Source organism: Muntiacus reevesi, chromosome 2, assembly GCF_963930625.1.
Source record: "Muntiacus reevesi chromosome 2, mMunRee1.1, whole genome shotgun sequence".
NCBI lineage: Eukaryota > Metazoa > Chordata > Mammalia > Artiodactyla > Cervidae > Muntiacus > Muntiacus reevesi.
Window position 1 is genome coordinate 268,823,679 of NC_089250.1, and position 21,198 is coordinate 268,844,876.

Consider the following 21,198-nt stretch of genomic DNA (forward strand, 5'->3'; position numbering starts at 1 on the left):
CCTCCAGGGGATCTTCCCAACCCAGGGATCAAACCTGTACCCCCTGCATTGTCAGGCGGATTCTTTATCACTGAGCCACGAGGGAAGCCCCAGAGAGTAAGATGCCAGGAGGATAAATGGCTGTGGAGGAGCGCATCCTTGGATCTGGTAGAGATTCAGGCTCTGGGATTGTGTGAACTGCAGGGTGTCTATGAAACTGACCCTAGGCAGAGGGACACTAGATACCAGAGTCGTAGGCCACATTGGCAGGCGGGGGGGGGGGGTGGTCCTGTATGGATATAGGGGCCCCAGGAGAGGGGAGAATCCAAGGATGAAGAAAGTGGGAGGCAGGTGGAAATGGCACGCGCCTGGGCAGAGGCACAAAGAGAGAAGATGAGAAAGGCTATGATGTATGCTGGAGGGGAGAAGGGATAGTTAAGGAAGTTAAGGATAGGAAGTTAAGGAAGTTAAGGATAGTTTGGGAAGGTCCTGTACACATTGTTGTATTTAAAATGGAGAGCCAATAAGGATGTACTGTATAGCACATGGAACTCTGCTCAATGTTATGTGCCAGCCTGGATGGGAGAGAAGTTTGGGGGAGAATGGATACACATGTATGTATGGCTGAGTCCCTTCCCTGTTTAACTGAGACTACCCCAGCATTATTAATTGGCGGTACTCCAACACAAAAGAAAAAGTTATTTTTTGTTTTTTTTATAAAAGGCTGTGATGGAGTCATCAGGTGCATTTGGGATTGTCCCAAATATGACACAGCATCCCAAGTTAAGTGGGGGATGCTGGCAGAAGAAAAGAAGGTTTGGAGGGTTGTCGGGAAGAGGTAGGAGAGAAAGTGGTTAGGGAAGGGGGCTCCAGGTTGGGGGTGGTGTACCAGCAGGGTTCTCTCACCTTCGTGTGTAACTTGGCCAGCTGCTTCTCATCCAGGTTGGTCTGCTTGTAAACACGGGTCTTGTATCGGAACTGAGGCCAGGAGTGGGGTGACGGGAGAGACAAAAGACTCGGAGTCAGGGGTCTGGACCTCTTCTGAGCCAGGAAAGAGTCAGTGCAGGGTCAGGACGAAACATAGCCCCCGAGTCTTGGCTGGGTGGGCAGAGGGCTGCTGGACCACTGCGGACCTGTGGACTGCACCCCCTAAGGTGTCTGGACCCCGCGGGGAATGTTCTAGAATAACCACTGTCATTGGGAGCCATTTCCCACTTTGATAGGCCAGGGGAGACTTGGGACTGGGAAATGACTCATGCAAGGCCACTCTGCCTGCCGGTCAGAGGCAGGAACACCATGCTAATTTGAACTCGGGCCTCCCTCACTCTGATTCTTAAGTGAAAGTGTTCAGTCACTCAGTCGTGTCCGACTCTTTGTGACCCCAACAGACTGGAGCCCGCCAGGCTCCTCAGTCCATGGAATTCTCCAGGCAAGAATACTGGAGTGGGTGGCCATTCCCTTCTCCAGGAGATCTTCCCAACCCAGGGGTGTCTCCTGCATTGCAGGCGGATTCTTTACCCTCTGAGCCACCAGGGAAGCCCCGGGATTCTTAGGGTGCCCTTTATATCCAGAAGAGCCCACGGGGCTTTCCCTTGCTGAGGTCTGGGCTGGGTGAAGAAACGAGGGGTGGGCCGACACCTGCTCGCATCTGTGGAGGGGCTGGGAAGGCCGTGGGGGTCTCACCTCCAGGTAGGGCACCCCCTTCTCGAAGGACTGGGGGTACTCCCGAAGCAACCGCTCTTCCTCCAGGAAGTTGGCATCCCGGCCCGAGGTGGCTGGCTGGAACAGGCCATAGTTGAGCACGTCCTGGAGGCTCTCGCTCAGGGCGCAGAGCACCTGCTGCTTGGCGGTCCAGATGGTGGCATCCGGGTTGAAGCGCAGGCATTTCTGGCGGGGGAGGCGCCAGGAGAGAGAGAAGGGGCCTGAGCAGGTCTGCGGAGGGCTCTGGGTGATTCCCAGGACAGAGGAGGGCTGGGGGGAAACCCATGGGGGTCTGGCAGTGGGGGCCATGTGTGAGGTCATCCAGAACCAGAGGCCCCGTCCCCTTCCCCGCTCCCCGTGCAGACTCTGGTGGCCCCTGTCTCCCGCCCCCCATCCGCCAGCCAGCGGGCTGTGGCTCACTGTCTGGTGGAGGTCAGGGATGCCGATCCTAAAAACCATCATGCTGAAGTGGGCGTCGTCTGGGACGGACATGGAGCGGCCCTGGAGGCCTCGGATGGAGGCCAGGCTACCAGCTGCACCGCTGCCCCGGCCCCGGGTCCCCCGGGGGCCTCTCCCGGGCCCGTCTGGGGAGCTGTCGGACTCTGAGCCCCCCTCGGGACACTCGCTGGCACTGTGGCGTTCCTCGTCCTCGCTTGACGCGGGGCTGTGGGTCATCGTGGGGCCACGGGGCGACGGGGGACGGCAGCATCACAGGCGGCTGGCGGGGGAGGGGGCGGGGGTGGCCGTCAGACCAGGAGCCCGGGCTCGGAGGCCACGGGCGCACTCAGCGGACAAACACGGTCCAGGGCAGTGGCTCCAAGCCGCCCGACGGAGGCCGGCAGGAGACTGGACACACCCCCAGACACTCCTACCGCCTCCAAGCTCTCTCCCGAGCTCTCTCTCTCTCTCTCTCCCGGGCACACACACCCCCCAGCCCTGCCATGCTTCCTGCACGTGTCTCCTTCCCTGCCCTTGGCCTTGCTTGCGGCCCCCCGCCCCTCCTGCGCCCCACTTTGCCGCTGACCCAGCGCACTGGTGTCCCAGAAACCGCAGAATCACCGCGGGAGCCGCTGGCCCACTTTGTCAGGCCAGGGATAATGCAGCTAAAATTAGCCCAGGACAGACAGGTGGGCGACCCATCGGCACCCTGCCCCCCTGGCCCCAGCCTGGCCCCTCCTCACCCAAGGTCCTCCCCGCCTTCTGCTCCCTGTGCCTCCCGGATGACCGCGAGGAGGCTGAGATGTAGTAAGGGGGAGAGGGAGGTGCCCTGAGCCTAGGGTGGAGCTGGTGACTTCACTGAAGTGTGGCTGACCGCGTGTGTGCGGAGGGCTGCTGGAGAGCCAGCATTCCAGGGGGTAGGGGCACCCTGGGAGTCACGGGGGCAGAGTACCACGCATGAGGTGTCCCCCGGGGGAACCACAAGAGGTGGCCTATGCAACTTTCCAGGAGGCATCTTGAGAGGGAGGGTGGGTGGGTGGGGAGACTGGCCCTGAGGGGGCTGTCAGGGTGACAGCCTTGCCGTGGCCTGGGTGGGTGTAGGAGGCGGTAGGTGACCTGCGGGTGTGTCCGAGGCCTGGCGGTGGCTGGGTGGGAGGACCGGCATTGCCTGGTCCTGGGGGCTCCACTCTGAGGGAGACTGGGGGGCTGGGAGGGAGGCTAAGGAGTGGGATGAGAGTCTGGGGAGCTGGGGTGAAATCCCCACTATTCTTCAGATCCCCACTATTCTTCGCCCCTGAATTGATCTTATAAGGGTGAGTCCAGATGGGGCCCTTCTTCCCCGTTTTCTTCCCCCCTCCCACCCCAGCACCGGAAACCAGAATGTCTGGTCTGGTCCCTCCCCCCCACACCAGGCCCGGCTCCTGCACGTTGCCATGGAGATGGGAAGCAGTGGAGGGTACTGCTGACTTTGGGGGAGTGGGGATAGGCTGGGGGGGTGTTGGGGAGAGAAGACAAAATGTGTGCGGGGGGAGGAGGAGAGTTTCAAGAACTGTGGGCTGGCCATCCCCTCCCCCAAGCGTGGCCACGGCCCCCTCCCCCTCTGGATACCCATCAGAGCCTCCCCTACTTGGCCCTGGCGGAGACCCCCGGCCTTCTCCTACCGGGCGACTCCACTCCCACCTCCAGACCTCGGGCTGGCAGCCACTCCCCCTCGGCTGACCCTGGCTGACCCCCTCCCCCAGCCTCCACGGGCACTCATGGGGTGGCCAGTGGCCCTGACAAAGCTCGCCCGGTCCCCCGGCGCGTGCGGCTGCCCCCAACCCTCAGGACCAGCTCGGGCCCCTCCTCCTCAAGCCCCGAGGGAGGGAGCGGGCACACTCCGCCGGGGCGGCATGAATCAAACGCTCCGCGGCTAAGAATAGCTGGCACGCAGCTGGTACCGAGACGGGCTGAGGAATCGGCGGGGGGGGGGGGGGGGGAGAAAGGGGAGAGAGGGGGTGCCCTGGGAGTCTGCGGGGGTACGGCGGGGGGAGGTTGCCGGCGTGGCCGGGAGCCGGCCCGGGAGAATGAATGGAGGCGGAGAGAGGCGGGGAGAAGCGGGCAGACGGAGCCCCGGCTGGGGCCGAGAAGCTGGTGGGGGAGAGCCCGGGTCCGCGGAGAGGGGGCGGAGGCCCCCGGGAGCAGGACTCGGGGGCGGGAGCCGAGGGGGCGCGCCGGCCGGTGGGGAAGGAAGCGGGGACCGGGTGGGGATGCAGGGAGCTCGTGAAAGGATGGGAGGGGATTGGACGAGTCAGGAAGGAGAAGCCGAAGCCACAGGGGGTCGAAGGGGGCGGTCGAGGCCGAGGCCCAGACCCCTGCTGGAGGGGGGTGGGCGCCGGAATGACCTCGGCGAGGGGTCTCGAGGGGTGGGGCCGCAGGAGGGGTCCAGGGAGCCCAGGTGGGCCGCGATGGGCGAGGCGGGGGAGTGGCCGGGCCGGGCCGGGCCGGGAGGCGGGTACCGCGACCGAGCCCTCGGCCCTGGAGCGCGGGAGGCGGGTTCGGGCAGGGGGCCACGGGGCCGCATGCCCCCAGCAAGTCCGCGATCCGGGACGGTGCACGGGGGACCCGGGCGTAACCCAATTTGGCGTCGCCCGGGGCAACGCTCCCCTCCTCACCCCCGCCCCCCACCGCACACCCGGGCCGGGAGCCCGGCGCTCGGCCAAGGACGTCCGGGGCGCCCCCGCCCCCGCCCGCGGCCCCGGGCCCGCGCTTCCCCCCCTCCCCAGACCCCCGGTTTTCGGCCCCCTTACCTGCCTGGCGGGGCTGCTGAGTCCCGGTCGGCGGCGCCCGCGGCCCCTCCCCCCTCCCCCCACCCCCCACCCCCCCGGAGACGGGGGACCCTCAGGCCATGCCCCACCGCCCCGGAGGGCGAGCGGGCCCGGGGAGGGGGCGGGCGGGGGCCGGGGGGGCGGGCGGGGGGCCCGCGGACCTCACCCCCCCCGCGGGCCGGGCCTTGCCATCCGCAGAGCGCCCCCCCTTGCGCCGCGGCCGCCGCGCCCCTCCTAGCTAGCCCGCCCCCGGCTCGGTCCGGCCGGCTCCGGGCGCCGCGTCTCCGCCGGCTCCTCTCCTCGGCCTCAGGCCGCTGCCGCCGCCGCCGCCGCCGCCGCCGCCGCCGCCGCCACCCGCTCCGCGCCTCCTCTGCCTCCCGGCTCGCTCTCTCGCTCTCGCTGTCTCTCCCTCACCCGGTCTCTCTCTCTCTCTCCCTCCCTCTCTCCCTCCCTCCGCCCTCTCCCCTCCCTCCGGGAGCCGGCGGAGGAGACATCGCCCCTCCCCGCGCCCCCAAACCTCGCCCATCCCCCCCACTCCAGCTCCGCCCCCTCCCCCTGCCCTCCCCCACCGCTCCTCTCCGCCGCCAGATCCCCGAACCTTGACTCCACCCCTGCTTGCCCCAGTACCCCGGCGATGGGGCTCCGCCCCCCTAAGGGTACCTCTCCCCGCACCCCCCAGGACCGCCCCTTCCCAGGGAGCCCCCACCCCCTCTACACACAGTAGGGTGCAATTAAATATTCGTTGCTAGACTCTACACCCCCAAATTGGATGGTGAGAGCTATAGATTCCTGTCCTGTCCCCCCAACACACACACACACACACACACACACACACACACACACACCTTCCCGCAAGGCACAGGTGCAGCCAGCCGCTCCCCAGCCCTGCCCCTGCAGACGTCTCCACAAACACATCTTCTCCAGGGCTTGCAGGATACATTGCCATGAGCACAGCCAGCTACATCATGTACATATCACACCCGTGTGCCGGAGCATGCACACGGCAGAGCACACGCGTCTGCCCACCCCACACACGGGCACGCAGCCCGCTGTGCTTGCTCAGAACTCCAGCTCACACGAAACCCTGTAACAGAGACACAGAACCACAGGGAGACGTGTGCTTTGCCTCTGTCACAGTCACCCACCGCGCCCTGGCCGTCCATCACACAGGTGTGCACACACCCATTTAGCGGCACGACCCTGCACCATCACTTCCTTCCTGATAATTATCTCTGACATTTCTTGAGCACTTCCTTTGTGCCTGGCTCTGTGCTGGGTTTACTCCTCAACTTTGCACACCGCAGTCCTCCGGGCTACGGACTTGCATCATCCTCATTTACCAGAGGGGGAAACTGAGGCCCAGAGAGGTTAAGGAGTTTGCCCAAGGTCGCCCAGCCCGCAAGAGGTGGTGGCCAGGATCAGAGACAGGCAGCCTGACTCAAAATCTTCAGACTGCTGTGTGCTGGGGTTCAGTACTGGGCACTCCATGGCTGCATATCCCTCTTCGTCACACACAATCCCCCCAGCCATCTCCGCATGGCGTGTGGGATACACCTGCAGAGACAGGGTCGATCCCATAGGGCAGCAGTGAGTGCGTGGCCGCAGCCCAGCCCCCTACCCTTCTCCCAGCTCCAACAGCTCCTCCGGGGCCACCAGCCAGAGCCCAGGCACCTGCGGAGGGCAGTTCCAGGCAGCCTCTGGGTGCGCGTCCTGCTGCAGGCTCTGAGGTGCCACGGGATGAGCGGGAGCAGGTGCCGGCCCAGCTGCCCCAGGAGGCCCGGTTCTGGATTCACCCCCACCAGCCCAGGTGGTGAGCAGCTGGGCCTGGGGAGAAAACAGCTGCCTGTGTGTGTCAGCACCAGCAGTGAGAGGGGCTGTGCACCCTTTCTACAGTTGACGAGGCTTTTCTGGGCCTGGGCATCAGCTCTCGGTGAGGGGTCCCCAGGCCCCTCATCGGCACCTAAGAGAGGCCTGAGCTCTGAGGCAGTGGGCAGCCTGCCCAAGGTCACACTGCCCTTTGCTTTCTTGGAAAATGGAAAAGTCTGGCTGTGTTGATTTCCAAGGCCCCATCCTGGGGCTCCCGGCAGCTGCGGGCGAATACCCTGCTCATGCTGGGAGCCAGAAGCTTCTGCTAGCTGCCGCCGCTGCGCTGGTAACCTCCAGCAGGCCCAGCTGTCCCCTCTCTGAGCCTCGGTGTCCCCCCTGGAAGAGTGGGCCCTGCGATCCTGGCACCACCCGCCTGGCTGAAGCTGGGGAAGCCCTACATGACTCACGGGTCTGGCATGGAGTGGGCATGGCCAGCCTCCTGCTCCTCCTGCCTCTGCAGCCTCTCTGCCACTGCCCTCATCACCTCTACCCCGGTCACCAGGCCCCCACCCACCCACCCACCCCCAGGGCCACAGGAAACTTGAGTTTCCACTTAAACACAACTATGCAGGGTTCAGTCTTTTCGCTGAGCTGCAACCCTGCTGCCAGGGAAGGCTCCTTTCCTTGTTCAATTGACTGAGTACCTACTATGTGCTGGATTGGCCCTGTCCTAGCTCCGAGGATATGACCATGAACAGGGATACCTGCCTTCATTGGCGAGAGACAGACACCAAACATGTAAACAAGCCAACAAGGCAAAGTTGGTATTGATTCAACCAAAAACATAAAAGGGGGTGTTTGAATAAACTAGCTGGGGAAGGCCTCTCTGAGCTGAGACCTCAGTAATGAGAAGGAGTTGGGGGGAAGAGCCTTCTAGAAGGAGGAAAAGTCTGGTGCAAAAGCTCTGAAGCAGGAAGGAGCTTAGCATTCAGCAAGTAGTGAAGAGATCAGTGTGACTGGGGCTTGGAGGGGGGGTGGTGAAGGGAGTAGGGGTGATGAGTTTGCAGAGGTGCAAAGGATCCACCCTTCCCTGCCCACCCCTAGGCTGGGCAGGCCAGGCCTGTGCTGAGGCCAGGGTTTGGCTTCACTCCCGCACATGATGGGAAGCTGGGGGGGAGTAGGGGAGTGGGGAGTGATGTGATCTGATTTACGGTTTGGAAGCATTGCTCTGGCTGCGGCAGGCTGCGTGGATTGGAGGGGCTCGGGAGGAAGGAGGGGGAGAGGCAGGAGGAGAGGACTGCAGTGGTCCAGGAGGGAGATGAAATAGCTCTCAATGCTCAGAGCTCTCTGTGCACCCAGCCCAGCAGCTGCTTACTCCACCTCCTGGAGAAAGCTTCTCGGACCCCACCCAACTCCACCCTCGCCTCTGCCCCAGCCCCTCACCCCGATGGGGCTGTCTGCAGGGCCTGTGAACAGCTGGAATCCCCCGTGTCACCCCAACCCAGGATCCCGACTGTAGGAGGCTTCCAGGAAAGCATGGCAGATGGATCCAAGAACCCCACCTTTCTGGGGGCTGCACACAAGCCACACGTGTGCTCTTTGCACGGATCCCCACAGACAGGCACAGATACTCATCTGGATCTGGGGCAAGGACCTGGAGGGCAGGATGGGAGATCTGGGGGGCGGGAGGCGCTCTAGAGCCTGAGAATGCCGTGAGAGCCTCCTTCCGCAGGGTGTGTGGGCGACGGTGGACACAGGATAATAACAACCTTAGCAAGACCTTGAGGTCTCTCCTGACCTGAGGCGTGGCCAGGGAGAGGAAAGGGAAGCGGGGCCAAGCCCTGACAACTCCCGGAGGAGGTTCCTGGGCAGAGGCTGAGCCTCCAGGATCCCTTGGGGAGCTGGCTCCATCCTCCTCCTGACCTTCTGGAGTTTCTGGCCGAGGCAGAAGGGAAGAACAGGACAGGACGGAAGCAAGCTCTGGAAAGTGGGAAGAGGAGGGCGTGTGTGGAGACCCAAGGCGGGATCCAAGCTTTGGAACGCTGGAGGTTTCCGGCCACAGAGGCAGGGCCTCCGGGGAGCCAAGAGAGGCGGGGAGAGACACACACACAGAGGAGCAGAGACCAACGGACCGAGACAAGAGTTGGGAGGAGAGGGACCAAAGAGAAGCTGGGAGAGGCGCGGACCAGGGGACTGGTGATCAGCACACACTCCGGGTCCCCAGAAACATCCTTCTCCTCCGAGACACACCCTTCTGCAGCCTGGGGTGCTCCGAGCCCAGCCTGATGCGGGCCGCCTGGCTCCTTGGCGCGCTGGTGGTACCCCAGCTCCTGGGCTTCAGTCATGGGGCTCGGGGAGCTGAGAGGGAGTGGGAGGGGGGCTGGGGGGGCGCCCAGGAGGAGGAGCGGGAGAGGGAGGCCCTGATGCTGAAGGTGAGTTGGAGACTGCTGGGACTCCAGTGGCGGGACCTGGGAGGGCAACTGTGGGCTTGGGAGGGGTGTATTCCAGGGTTAGAAAAATGGGCAACGGAAGGGATGGGATAGGCTTGGAGGAGGATGAAGGTGATGGGTTCAGCCAGCCAGTTGACAGCTGGAAAGGGGCGTCTGGGGAGTCAGGATATAGCTGCCAGCCTGGTCCTGATCACCCTCCCTGCCTTAGCATTTACAGGAAGCGCTGGGGCTGCCTGCTAGGAGGGGAGATCAAAATCCCGAGGGAAACTCTGAAGGCAGGGGGGCCTGGGCAACCGAGGAGGACGGGCAGGGGGAGGAAGGCGAGGAGGAACCCACACCGACCCCCCACGTCAGCCCCAGTCCCTCTCCCACCCCAGAGGACGCCATCACTTATATCCGTAAGTAATCCTTAGCTCCGCCCTGCCCCCCTGGCCTCCGTGGTCATTTTCACAAAAACGAACCGTCCTTTCCCAGCCCCAGGATTTTTCAGTTGCCCACGGCCCAGCTCGGAGCCCTCACACCCAGGAGCTCCGGGTCCCCGACTTTGCCTCTCAAGAGACCGGGGTGGCCACCGGCCCCTACCTTCCAGAAGTCTTGAGAGCCCCCACCCCTCACCCCAACTCCGCCCTAGAAGCCGTAGGTCCCGGGTCCCCCCCAGGTCCTCCGGTCCCCTGGTCCCCCCCACCCAGGGTCCCCGTCCAGCGTGCGCCCTGTCCACCCGCAGTGGGTCGCCTGGCCGGCCTGGACGCAGGCTTGCACCAGGTGCACGTCCGTCTGCACGCGCTGGACACCCGCGTGGCCGAGCTTACTCGGGGGCTGCGGCAGCTGAGGGAAGTGGCGGGCGACACCCGCGACGCCGTGCAAGCCCTGCAGGAGGCGCAGAGCCGCGCCGAACGCGAGCATGGCCGCTTAGAGGGTGAGTCGCAACCCGCCGGGCGGGGAAGGAGGGACGATCCGGGTCAGGCCGCGGACCGGTGGTGAGAGGGGAGCCCCGAAAGGTGTCTGAGACGGGAGGACCCTGGGTGTCAGGGGCGAGGGGGGGCGGCCCTGGAGGATTTGGGGTGTGCTTGCCGGTGGGGAGGGTGAACGCGGAGACGGGCACGCTCCCCACAGTGTTAGCGAGCCGACCCTGCTCCGGCCGCACCACGCCCCCTACGATCCCGCCCCCACGGCATGGCCACGCCCCCCGGCGGCTCTGTCACTGGCTCCGGGCGTCTCTGGCCCCGCCCTCTCCCCGCCTCCGAGGCCCTAACCCCGCCTCCGCTCGGCCCCGCCCCGCCCCACCCGCAGGCTGCCTGAAGGGGGCGCGTCTTGGCCACAAGTGCTTCCTGCTCTCGCGCGACTTCGAGGCTCAGGCTGCGGCGCAGGCGCGGTGCGTGGCGCGGGGCGGGAGCCTGGCTCAGCCCGCTGATAGTCGGCAGATGGAGACGCTCACCCGCTACCTGCGCGCGGCGCTCGCCCCGTACAACTGGCCGGTGTGGCTGGGTGTGCACGACCGGCGCGCCGAGGGCCTCTACCTCTTCGAGAACGGCCAGCGCGTATCCTTCTTCGCCTGGCACCGCGCCCCCAGCCCTGAGCCCGGCGCCCGGCCCAGCGCAGCGCCGCACCCGCTCAGCCCCAATCAGCCCAATGGCGGCGTGCTCGAGAACTGCGTGGCTCAGGCCTCGGACGATGGCTCCTGGTGGGACCACGACTGCGATCGGCGCCTCTACTATGTCTGCGAGTTCCCCTATTAGCGGGGCCGGCTCCCCGCCTCTCCACTGCGCCCCACCACCCGCCCTGTGCCTGGGTTGTGCTCCCCGCAAAGACACCGTTCCTTCCTTCCTTGCCCGCGGATGGAAATGTGTTTTCCCTGGGTGGCCGATCCTTGGGGGACTCCTGCGGGGCCGGGACCCCTTCCTTGCCTGTCTTTCCTGGAAGCGGTGGGCACAAGGCTAGGTTCCGCGCCAATAAAGCGCTGAGGAATCTCGCTTGAACAGGCAGTGGAGGCACTTTTGGCCTTTTATTTGGCAAGGCCCTGTCCCCCTCTTACAGGTATTACTCGAGCCCGAGATCAGAGTGATAGAGAATACATGTGCATACGTACACGCGGTCATCTGTTCCTGCGCACATATGTCTGGAGTACACGAACGCACGAACGCTGCTGACACCCGCCCGAATCGTGCCCCCTACTCAAGGTCTTTGGGACCCAGAGCCTGTCAGTCATTGTCCCAGGCCTTGGCCTTGGCCCTGATCAAAGAGATCTGGGAAGCACAAAGGAGCTAAAGGCTCTGACAAGTCCTGCAGGAAAGACTCCCGTTTAATTTTTTTTCTTTTTTTTTAAGTGGGTCTCAAACCTGACTCATCAGATGGCACCATAATGTCATGTAAAGTCAGGCACTGCCCTACTCCCTTCCCCTTCCTCCAACTCCAGGGCCTGTGTTTAGACACAAGCATAAGGACATACCCAGCCTGGAAGCTTAGGCTCCCTCCCAACTGATCCCTTGACTTTGAAGCCGTGAGCTAATCCCTCCTTGCTATGAGCCTCAGTTTCCTCATCTGAACACAGACGCTATTACCCCTACCTTGTATGTCTCTTAGGATGTTCACATGAGCCCAGGAAAGTGAGCATTTGGGAAATGGTGGTGCATAAGGCACACATTACATTTTCTTTTCCCCCACCATTTTTCATACCTTAATCCCCTGGAGCAGTGAGGACATCCAGGCCCAGCTTGGGCCTCAGCACTCTGGACAGCACTCTTTGGAGCAAGAACTCTTGGAAACACCCACCCAGTGTCTCCCCACGTACCAGCATTATGGTATTCTGACCCTGATACCATCATGGAGCCCAGGAATTGGAGTGTGACCCTGTCTGTCCTTACGTCTGTGTCCCTTCCCCTTTGTCAGCCATGGCAACTCCCGCCTAAAGTTTCACCACTGGCTCCTCCAGTGGGAGGAACGAGCCACTGTGTCATCTCCAGAAGTGGGGGGAGGGAGCACAAGCCACCCACTCCCTTTAAGAGTCATTTCCCAGCCCCACCACCCCCATAGGAGTCACAGAAGCAGGGGTGGCTTCTGGTCAGGAAGACTTCCATAAGGAAACTGACGACTTTGCCCCAAATTCATCCCCCTCTAAGCTTGTTTCCTAGAGTTGCAGTAGGGCAGCGGGATGTCTTATAGAACATCAAAGGGCAGATGAGGCAGATGACGATTAGTATCTGCTGTTACCTGGGAGAGCTCCACCCTCACAGACCTGACATTCTGGGAAGTCAGTGGATGGGACAGTTCAGTGGTGACCTGCCTAGATTCTGGAGCCAGATGGCCCAGATTCTAATCCTTCCTTGGCCACTTACCTACTATGTAACTTGAGTGAGACATAACTTTGCTGTCCCTCAGTGTCCCCATCTGTACAATAGGGGTAATAAGATCTACATTCTAGAAAAGTGCCAGACACAGAGGGGTCTTTGCAGCAGGGGCTCTGATCCTCAGTTGGCTATTTTAACCTCACCTTCACCTCTGCTTGCTCTCTCCAGACACTGTCTCTGCATATGCAAATGTCCTTCCAAGAAGTGGCTAATGAGTCACCGCCCCCCTAGCATCCCTTCCCAGCAGTATTAGATGCTGCCTTAGGTGTTCCAGAACCGAGCCCTAATCAGCCATACGGGGGATTCCTGTGGGGGCAGAACTGGTATAACTAATTCCCTGTCCCCAGCATCCCAGGCCACGACAGTTCTTTGAATGAAGGAAGATGCCCGTGTGAAGCTACGGTGGGAACCCTAAGATGAATTTCTAACTGCTTCTCTTCCTCCTTGGTGTCCTGCAGGCCTCAGTCAGGCGCCTCTCCTGGGCTCCCAGTGGATCAGGGGCTGTCCTCATCACAACTTTCATCACTCTAGGTGCCATTGCTTGGTTAGTGTCTGTCATACCAGTCCAGAGACGAAGAGTTGTGTACACAGAGACGGTGGAGGTTGGGAGTGGAGGGCATTTGCAAGGACTATTTATGCATCAGATCAGCTAACCTGTATGTTTCGCTCTGGGCGAAACATCCTGGACTCAGCTCTGCATAGGGGAACCCTGCCACTTCCTCCAAGAAGCCCTCCCAGGCCTCTCAAGAGCCCGGAGTCTGCCAATGCCACCTCCCTGGCTCACCGTGGAGCACCTACGGTTTGAGAGCTTGGAGCCACGGACCAGAGACGGCCCAGCAGGTGGTTGGGATTGATGAGTTAAGGGATTCCAGAGAAGTGGTGGAGGACGGGCGCAAACCTGATCGTGAAGGAAAAGAACCAGGCCTACACGGGACTACAAATCCCAGCAGGCTGACCGGCAGGCCTGCCCAGAATCACATTCCTAGAAGCCATCTGGCGCTTCTCGCAGAGCCTCTGGCAAGCTCCTTCCCCTCCTCCAATGTGAAGATTGCCTACGTTCCCCCGCAGGCTAGAGGACCACGCCCAGTCTCCAATCAGAGCTCAGATCCCGACTCCCCACCCACTGGACCTCGCCCCGAGGTAGTTTGGGAAATGTAGTCTGGTCCCGAGTCAACGGGTAGGAAAACCCGAATTGGCAGAGCATAACATTCCATTCCGGAGAAGGCAATAGTAACCCTCTCCAGTACTCTTGCCCGGAAAATCCCATGGGCAGAGGAGCCTGGTGGGCTGCAGTCCATGGGGTCGCGGAGAGTCGGGCACGACTGAGCGACCTCACTTTCACTTTTCACTCTCATGCATTGGAGAAGGAAATGGCAGCCCACTCCAGTGTTCTTGCCTGGAGCATCCCAGGGACAGCGGAGCCTGGTGGGCTGCCGTCTATGGGGTCGCACAGAGTCGGACACGACTGAACGACTTAGCAGCAGCAGCAACAACATTAATTAGGCTTAGAAAGTAGTGGGCGCTAAGATCTTTCCTGCGAGAGTTTTTTCAAAATACGGATGAATTTCCACCGGTGTATCATTACCATTCTTTAAAAAGTGAAATCAATTCATAGAAAATATCAAAATACAGAGAAAATGGAAAGAAACAGTTCTCAAAATTCGAGTTTTTGAGTTTGTATTGAATTACAATATAAGACTCAACATAAACATTCTTCCTTTGCCTGCTAAAGATCTGATAAACTCTAGTCCAAACCAATTTAGCCTGTTTTAAAAGAATCAAAGCTTTTTATTTGGAAATAGTTTCAGACTTACAAATAATCTGCACAAACACAAATAGTATTTTGTATTTGCATACACCATTTACCCAGATGTATTTATTGTTAACAGTTCATCCCGTTGCTTTAGCTTTATCATCATCAATCTGTTTGCAACCTGAAAGCATAAAATATTCAATTATTTTGCCAGCAAAATGAGTTCATGTGGGAATCGCAGAAGAATTGCAATTTGGAACAAGAAAGCTGGGGTGAGCAAGTGCGAAGAGGCGACGAACTGGTCAGCTTTTATTAGGGTTCGGGAGAAAACTGGGGAGGTTTGTGTTTTTATTTATTTATTTATTTTTAATTGAAAGATAATTGCTTTATAGAATTTTGTTGTTTTCTGTCAAACCTCAACATGCATCAGCCATAGGTATATATATATATCCGCTCCCTCTTGACCCTCCCTCCCACCTCCCTCCCCATCCCACCCCTCTAGGTTGATACAGGGCCCCTGTTTGAGTTTCCGAGTCATATAGCAAATTCCCTTTGGCTATCTGTTTTACATATGGTAATGTTTTTTTTTTTTTTTTTCTGGAAGAGTCTGGCCTACATATGGTAATGTAAGTTTACATGTTACTCTCTCCATACATCTCACCCTCTCCTCCCCTCTCCCCAGGTTCGTAGATCTGTTCTCTACATCTATTTGGGAGGATTGTTTTGAATAAAAGTTCACTGGAGAAGAACAAGAATTTGGGATGGTGGTGGTTTCTTATTGACTGCAAACAGGGGTTAGTGCACCGTTCCTAGGGCAAGGAGGGACCCTCCTCCATCTTCTTAAAATCAGGAGATGAAATTCTTATGTGAAAATATGTCCTCTATCCTGTCCCAGGAGGAAAAATCTAATATTCTTAATCATCGTAAATAAGAAGCTGAGGGACTTACCTGGTGGTCTAGTGGCTAAGACTGCTGCTCCCAATGCAGGGGGCCTGGGTTCAATCCCTTGTCGGGGTACTAGAAGCTGCATGTCGCGTTTAATGATCCCACATGCTGCGAAGAAGATTGCGCATCCCGTGTGCTGTCACTGAGACTGGCACAGTCACATAAATAAATTAAAAAAAGCTGCGACTGAGAGAATTTTACACAAAGAACTTTACGTAAATAGACCTTGTTAAAGTAATTTTTATCTTTCTTTCTCCCTCTGGTTATGCAGGCTACCGGGCGGGGCTATAGTCCATGGGATCACAATGAGTCGGACACGACTGACTGACTAAAACACACACTCACACATACAGGCTGCCCTGTGTAATATGTGTGTGAGAGCTTGCTCTTCAGGGTTTACTGAATTCATTTTAAATGAGATCTTTTCTGTTTTCACTCTATCCATCTCTCCATCCATCCATCCACCCACTCACCACTCATCCTTCCATCCTAACCTGATCACCAGGGACAAACCAAAGTCAGGTTTACCAATTTGCTGCAATGAAAGAAGGGCTTCCCTGGTAGCTCAGCTGGTAAAGAATCTACCTGCAATGCAGGAGACCCCAGTTCAATTCCTGGGTCACGAAGATCCCCCAGAGAAGGGATAGGCTATGCACTCCAGTATTCTTGGGCTTCCCTGCTCGCTCAGATGGTAAAGGATTCATGCAATGAAAGAGACCACCTCCCAGAGAAGGAGCTGGGATTGAGCTATAATATTTGGAAGAGGAGAGGAATTTGGCTTAAAACTCAGCATTCAGAAAACTAAGATCATGGCATCTGTCCCATCACTTCGTGGCAAATAGATGGAAACAATGGAAGCAGTGAGAGACTTTGTTTTTTTGGGCTCCAAAATCACTGCAGATGGTGACTGCAGCCATGAAATTAAAAGATGCTTGCTCCTTGAAAGAAAAGCTATGACTAACCTAGGCAGCATATTTAAAAGCAGAGACATAACGTTGCCATCAAAGGTCTGTCTAGTCAAAGCTATGGTTTTTCCAGTAGTCATGTATGGATGTGAGAATTGGACCATAAAGAAGGCCGAGTGCCAAAGAATTGATGCTTTTGAACTGTGGTGTTGGAGAAGACTCTTGAGAGTCCCTTGGACTGCAAGGAGATCCAACCAGTCCATCCTAAAGGAAATCAGTACTGAATATTCATTGGAAAGACTGATGCTGAAGCTGAAATTCCAGTACTTTGGTCACCTAATTCGAAGAGCTGACTCATTTGAAAAGACCCTGATGCTGGGAAAGATTGAAGGCGGGAGGAGAAGGGGACGACAGAGGATGAATGGTTGGATGGTGTCACCAACTCAATGGACATGGGTTTGAGCAAGCTCCAGGACAGGGAAGGCTGGCATGCTGCAGTCCATGGGGTTGCAAAGAGTTGGACGTGACAGAGCAGCTGAACTGAACTGAGGAATTTGAGGGAAATTTAAGTGAAACTGTGTATTATTAATAGCTCAGGAGCAAAGCAGAAGTTTGTATAAATGAGTCAACATCAGGTCTGGACTGCAACGTGGTCTCAGGGTCCTGTTTCCTTGGAAACTCCAAAGTTAGGACAAATGTGGCATGTTGTGTCTGGAAACTCTATCTAAAGCTCTGTGTCAGGGCTGGAAATGGAGGCTTCTTGTCTATGTCAAACTGACTTACATCTTCCAGGCAAGAGTAGGATGCTTAATTTTTTTTTTTTCTTTTTGCCATGCAACACGGTTTGCAGGATCCTAGCTCCCCAACCAGGGATCCAACCTCGGCCACCTGGTGAAAGCGCCAGGTCCTAACCACTGGACCACCCAGGGATTCCCTGTTTAATTCTTGTGGAGACACTTTCAAATAGCAGAGTTTCCAAAAGCTTATGATTTTTGAGAACTAAGGTTCTCAGTGAGTCAAATAGTCCTTTGTTGCTACTCTTGTTTGAGCTGCTCAGTTGTGTCCAACTCTTCCCAACCCCGTGGACTGTAGCCCGCCAGCCTCCTCCTCTGTCCATGGGATTCTCCAGGCAAGAATACTGGAGTGGGTTGCCATTTCCTCCTCCAGGGGATCTTACCCACCCAGGGATCGAACTCGAATCTCCTGCTTGGCAGGTGGATTCTTTACCACTGAGCCACCATGGAAGCCCTAGTAACCCACAAAAGGAGTTGTTACGATATGACAGTAGTGGGAGAGATCTCTGGGAGAGATGTTACCTGTTAACTTTGCAGTTGGCTTTATCTGTGTCCACAGACGGCAGAGTTTTAGTCCCAGCTGGTTTCATTTCTCAAAATACATATATTTTCTGAAGCGTGTAAGGGTTCTTTACACACATCATGGTGTTTATCCTTAAATACCTCACCGTGTATTTCTTCAGAATTAGAGATATTGCCTTACCTAACCCAGCTGTAATCAACCTCAGTAAATGTAATATTTACATAATACTTGTCTAATCTACTGGTGGTTGACCAGTTTTGTCAGCTGACCCAGATGCGGTCCTTCATAGTATTTTCCCCATGCAGTTCAGGAACCGGCCTGGCATTACCTGTATTGCCTTTAATTGTTGCATCTCCTTGAATCTGCATTTCCATATTTATGATATTGACAGTTTGGAAGAACAGCTCTCCCCCTTTAAAAAAAAAAAATAGAAGTTCTTCACTTGAGTTTTCCTGATGCTTCCTTATGATGATTACATTCAGGTTATATGTTCTCCACCAGACTGTGTGAGGTCAGGTGTATCCTTCCTTTTAAGGGCCAGTTGAGAGAAGTGTGTGAAGCATGGGATGGTGTCTTTTAAGTTACTTTTCTGTTGTCAGCGGTCCTCTGTGAACATGACTCCTTCCTGGCTTCCTCGGTTTTTTTCCTGGGCTAGCCCCCGTCATCATTTAAACAACCTCTCTCCTGCCCCAGCCCCCAGCCCCCAGCCCCCGTCTCCTCCTAAAGTGCCAGCCTCATCATTTCTAAGAGCAAAGTGCTTCTTTTCAAAGTATGGGTGGTTTGTGTGAGCCAAGCCAGGCGGCAGTGTGAGCGTGGGTTTTGGAAATCTCCTTGGGAAGGCAAGTTAACCTTCCCCTCTGGATCTCTCCACAGATTCCAAGTTCAACCGGGTTTTGGTTTCTGACCCTGAGCAGTGACAACTCCTGGCCGCCTTGTGGGGAGGAAGCCACAGCTGGGGTGGAGTCAGGGGACGGAGGTGACAAGAAATGGAACACCAGCTCTGCCTTAAAAACAATCTCTTTGGCTATTTTGTAATATCTGACACATGTAAAAGAACAGATATGTAAATATTGAGGCATAAAAAGACCATCTATTAACCCATCACTCTATTCAAGTGCGGAGATTCCCTGGTGGCTCAGTGGTAAAGAATCCGCCTGCCAATTCAGGAAATGCAGGTTCGATCCCTGGGTCTGGAAGTTCCCCTGGAGAAGGAAATGGCAACAAGCTCCAGTATTCTTGCCTGGGAAATCCCAGGGACAGAGGAGTTTGGCAGGCTATAGTCCTTGTGGTCACAAGAGAATTGGATGTGACTTAACGACTAAACAACAGCTGTTTTAGAGTACAACATGATAAATATAATTAACACAGATGTGTATTTTATAAGTTATTAAAAGAATAAATCCTCAGAGTTCTCATCACATGGGAATTTTTTTCTGTTTCTTTAATTCTGTGTCTATACGAGATGATGGGTGTTCACTACATGTATTGTAGTAGTCATTTCATGATGTTTATAAGTCAAATCATTACGCTGTATACCTTAAACTCATGCAGTACTGTATGTCAATTATATCTCAGTAAAACCTGAAGACAAAAATTTAAATACACTTGGAAAATTTTTTATTGTGGTATTTTCTTCTTACTAATTAGTAGTCTTTATATATTCTGCATACTAATCCTTTGCCAGTTTTGCATTGCAAAACCTCCCTAGTGGCTCAGATGGTGAAGAATCCGCCTACAATGCAGGAGGCTCCTGTTTGATACCTGGGTTGAGAAGATCCCCTGGAGAAGGGAATGACTACCCACTCCAGAATTCTGTGGACAGAGGAGCCTGGCGGGCTATAGTCCATGGGGTTGCAAAGAGTGGGACATGATGGAATGACTAACAGTTTCATTTTCCCATGGATGTATATATTTAGAGAAAAAAATGAATATATGCTAAAAATGGGAAATTTTATTATATGTAAATTAAGCCTCAATGGAATTGATTTTCTTTGACAGATAGACAGTTTCGTGTGTTTTGTTGTTGGCTGGGCTTATCCCAATTCAACATTTCTCTTTGCTGAAAGGCAATTGATTTTTTAAACTATTGGATCTTCCCAAGGCTAAGCTAACGTCTTGACAGAGCCACTTTCACTTTCACTTTGCATTGCAAATCTGTGACTTGTACTTTTTATTTCTTGATAGTGTAGTCTATTGGTCAGAAGTTCTTAAACTTAGTGCAGTCAAATTTCCAAGTGCTTTTGCTTGGTACTTTTGGGGGTTCATTTAAAAAATCCTTCCCTGTCCCCAGGTGACACAGTGTTAATACAAAAATGTCAAAAACAGCATGAATAAGGAAAACATATTTCTACATGTGGAGAAAAAGCATTTGATAAAAACTTTATTCAAGAAAAAAAAAACTTTATTCAATAGATATATTTTTCTGTAATGGTTTAAACATCTAACTCAAATAGTGGGAAAATAAATAAGCCATGAATGAAAACCACAGAAACAAGCCCAAAAGAAATAATTTTAAAAATATGGACATGGAGAAGGAAATGGCAACCCACTCCAGTATTCTTGCCTGGAGAATCCCATGGACAGAGGAGCCTGGCAGGCTATAGTCCATGGGGTCGCAAGAGTCAGACATGACTTAGCGACTAAACCACCAGAGAAAGACTACCTTCAATTTGGCAGCAAGTGACAACTGTCCTTAAGATTTATTTTTCTTTCCCCTGATAGAAAAAAAAAAAAAAAAACACTTGGAAAATGAAAATAATAAATTTTCTATTCACATGTAAAAAAAAATGGGCAAAATTAGCTTATTATACAGAGTAAAGTAAGTCAGAAAGAAAAACACCAATTCAGTATATTAATGCATATATATGGAATTTAGAATGATGGTAACAATGACCCTATATGTGAGACAGCAAAAGAGACACAGATGTAAAGAACAGACTTTTGGACTCTGTGGGAGAAAGTGAGGGCAGGATGATTTGAGAGAATAGCATTGAAACATGTATATTATCATATGTGAAATAGATCACCAGTCCAGGTTTGATGCTTGAGGCAGGGTGCTCAGGGCTGGTGCACTGAGATGACCCTGAGCAATGCGATGGGGAGGGATGTGGGAGGGAGTTTCAGGATGGGGGATGCATGCACACCCATGGCTGATTCATGTCAATGTATGGCAAAAATCACGACAATATTGTAACATAATTAGCCTCCCATTAAAATAAATAAATAAAATTTAAAAAACCATCTGAAAATGAAAAAAAGAAAGAAAGAAACAAAAAATATGGGCAAAAATCAATGAAATGAGCGGGGGAAGAAAAGAAGATGAATAAAATCAAGGACAAGATTAATTTTTGAAAAAGTTACTAAGATAAATTGACTTTTGGCAAAGCCAAATAGGAATAAAAAAATAGGCTAAGACTTCCCTGGCAACCCAGTGTTAAGAATCCACCTGCCGATGCAGGGGGCACAGGTTCGATCCCTGGGACAGGGAGCCCGGGTCCTGCAACTAGTGAAGCCCACGCCCCCAGAGCCTACACTCTGCACAAGGAGAAGGCTCCGCAACGAGGAGCCTGCAGACTGCAGCAGAGAGCAGCCGCCAGGCGCCACGACCGGACACAGCCCACAGTAGTCACAGAGACCCGGCCTGGCCAAAAGTGAAGGAATAAATAGACTTCAAAATAGGAGGCAGGCTGCAGGTGGAACATAGGCTGTCAGAGTGAATAACATGGGCCAGGGCTGAGACACAGAAAGGTACAT

General features: G+C 55.4%; 2 protein-coding genes across 2 annotated transcripts in view; one reads left to right on the forward strand and one right to left on the reverse strand.

Moving 5' to 3' along the window:
- The window catches only part of SHANK1 (SH3 and multiple ankyrin repeat domains 1), a 48,072-nt gene extending 43,101 nt beyond the window's left edge, over nt 1–4,971 (reverse strand). Inside the window, exons 1-4 of the mRNA XM_065926545.1 lie at nt 4,908–4,971; nt 2,101–2,398; nt 1,663–1,866; nt 886–957 (exon numbers count right to left, since the gene is read on the reverse strand). Coding sequence (XP_065782617.1) covers nt 886–957; nt 1,663–1,866; nt 2,101–2,355 — 531 coding nt within the window. The 5' untranslated portion in view covers nt 2,356–2,398; nt 4,908–4,971. The remainder of the gene's footprint in view (nt 1–885; nt 958–1,662; nt 1,867–2,100; nt 2,399–4,907) is intronic.
- A 3,817-nt stretch (nt 4,972–8,788) lies between these two features.
- Nucleotides 8,789–11,259, forward strand: CLEC11A (C-type lectin domain containing 11A). Its single transcript, XM_065926624.1, has 4 exons — nt 8,789–9,163; nt 9,390–9,579; nt 9,906–10,097; nt 10,472–11,259. The coding sequence occupies exons 1-4, from the start codon at nt 9,017–9,019 to the stop codon at nt 10,915–10,917; spliced, it is 975 nt and encodes a 324-aa protein (XP_065782696.1). The 5' UTR covers nt 8,789–9,016; the 3' UTR covers nt 10,918–11,259.
- Nucleotides 11,260–21,198: the final 9,939 nt, after the last annotated feature.

Bases quoted from the DNA above. Each gene is read 5' to 3' on its own strand.
- CLEC11A (XM_065926624.1), top strand. From the start codon at position 9,017: ATGCGGGCCGCCTGGCTCCTTGGCGCGCTGGTGGTACCCCAGCTCCTG. The intron at 9,164-9,389 runs GTGAGTTGGAGA...TCCCTGCCTTAG, and splicing joins GGGAGGCCCTGATGCTGAAG to CATTTACAGGAAGCGCTGGG. The intron at 9,580-9,905 runs GTAAGTAATCCT...GTCCACCCGCAG, and splicing joins GGACGCCATCACTTATATCC to TGGGTCGCCTGGCCGGCCTG.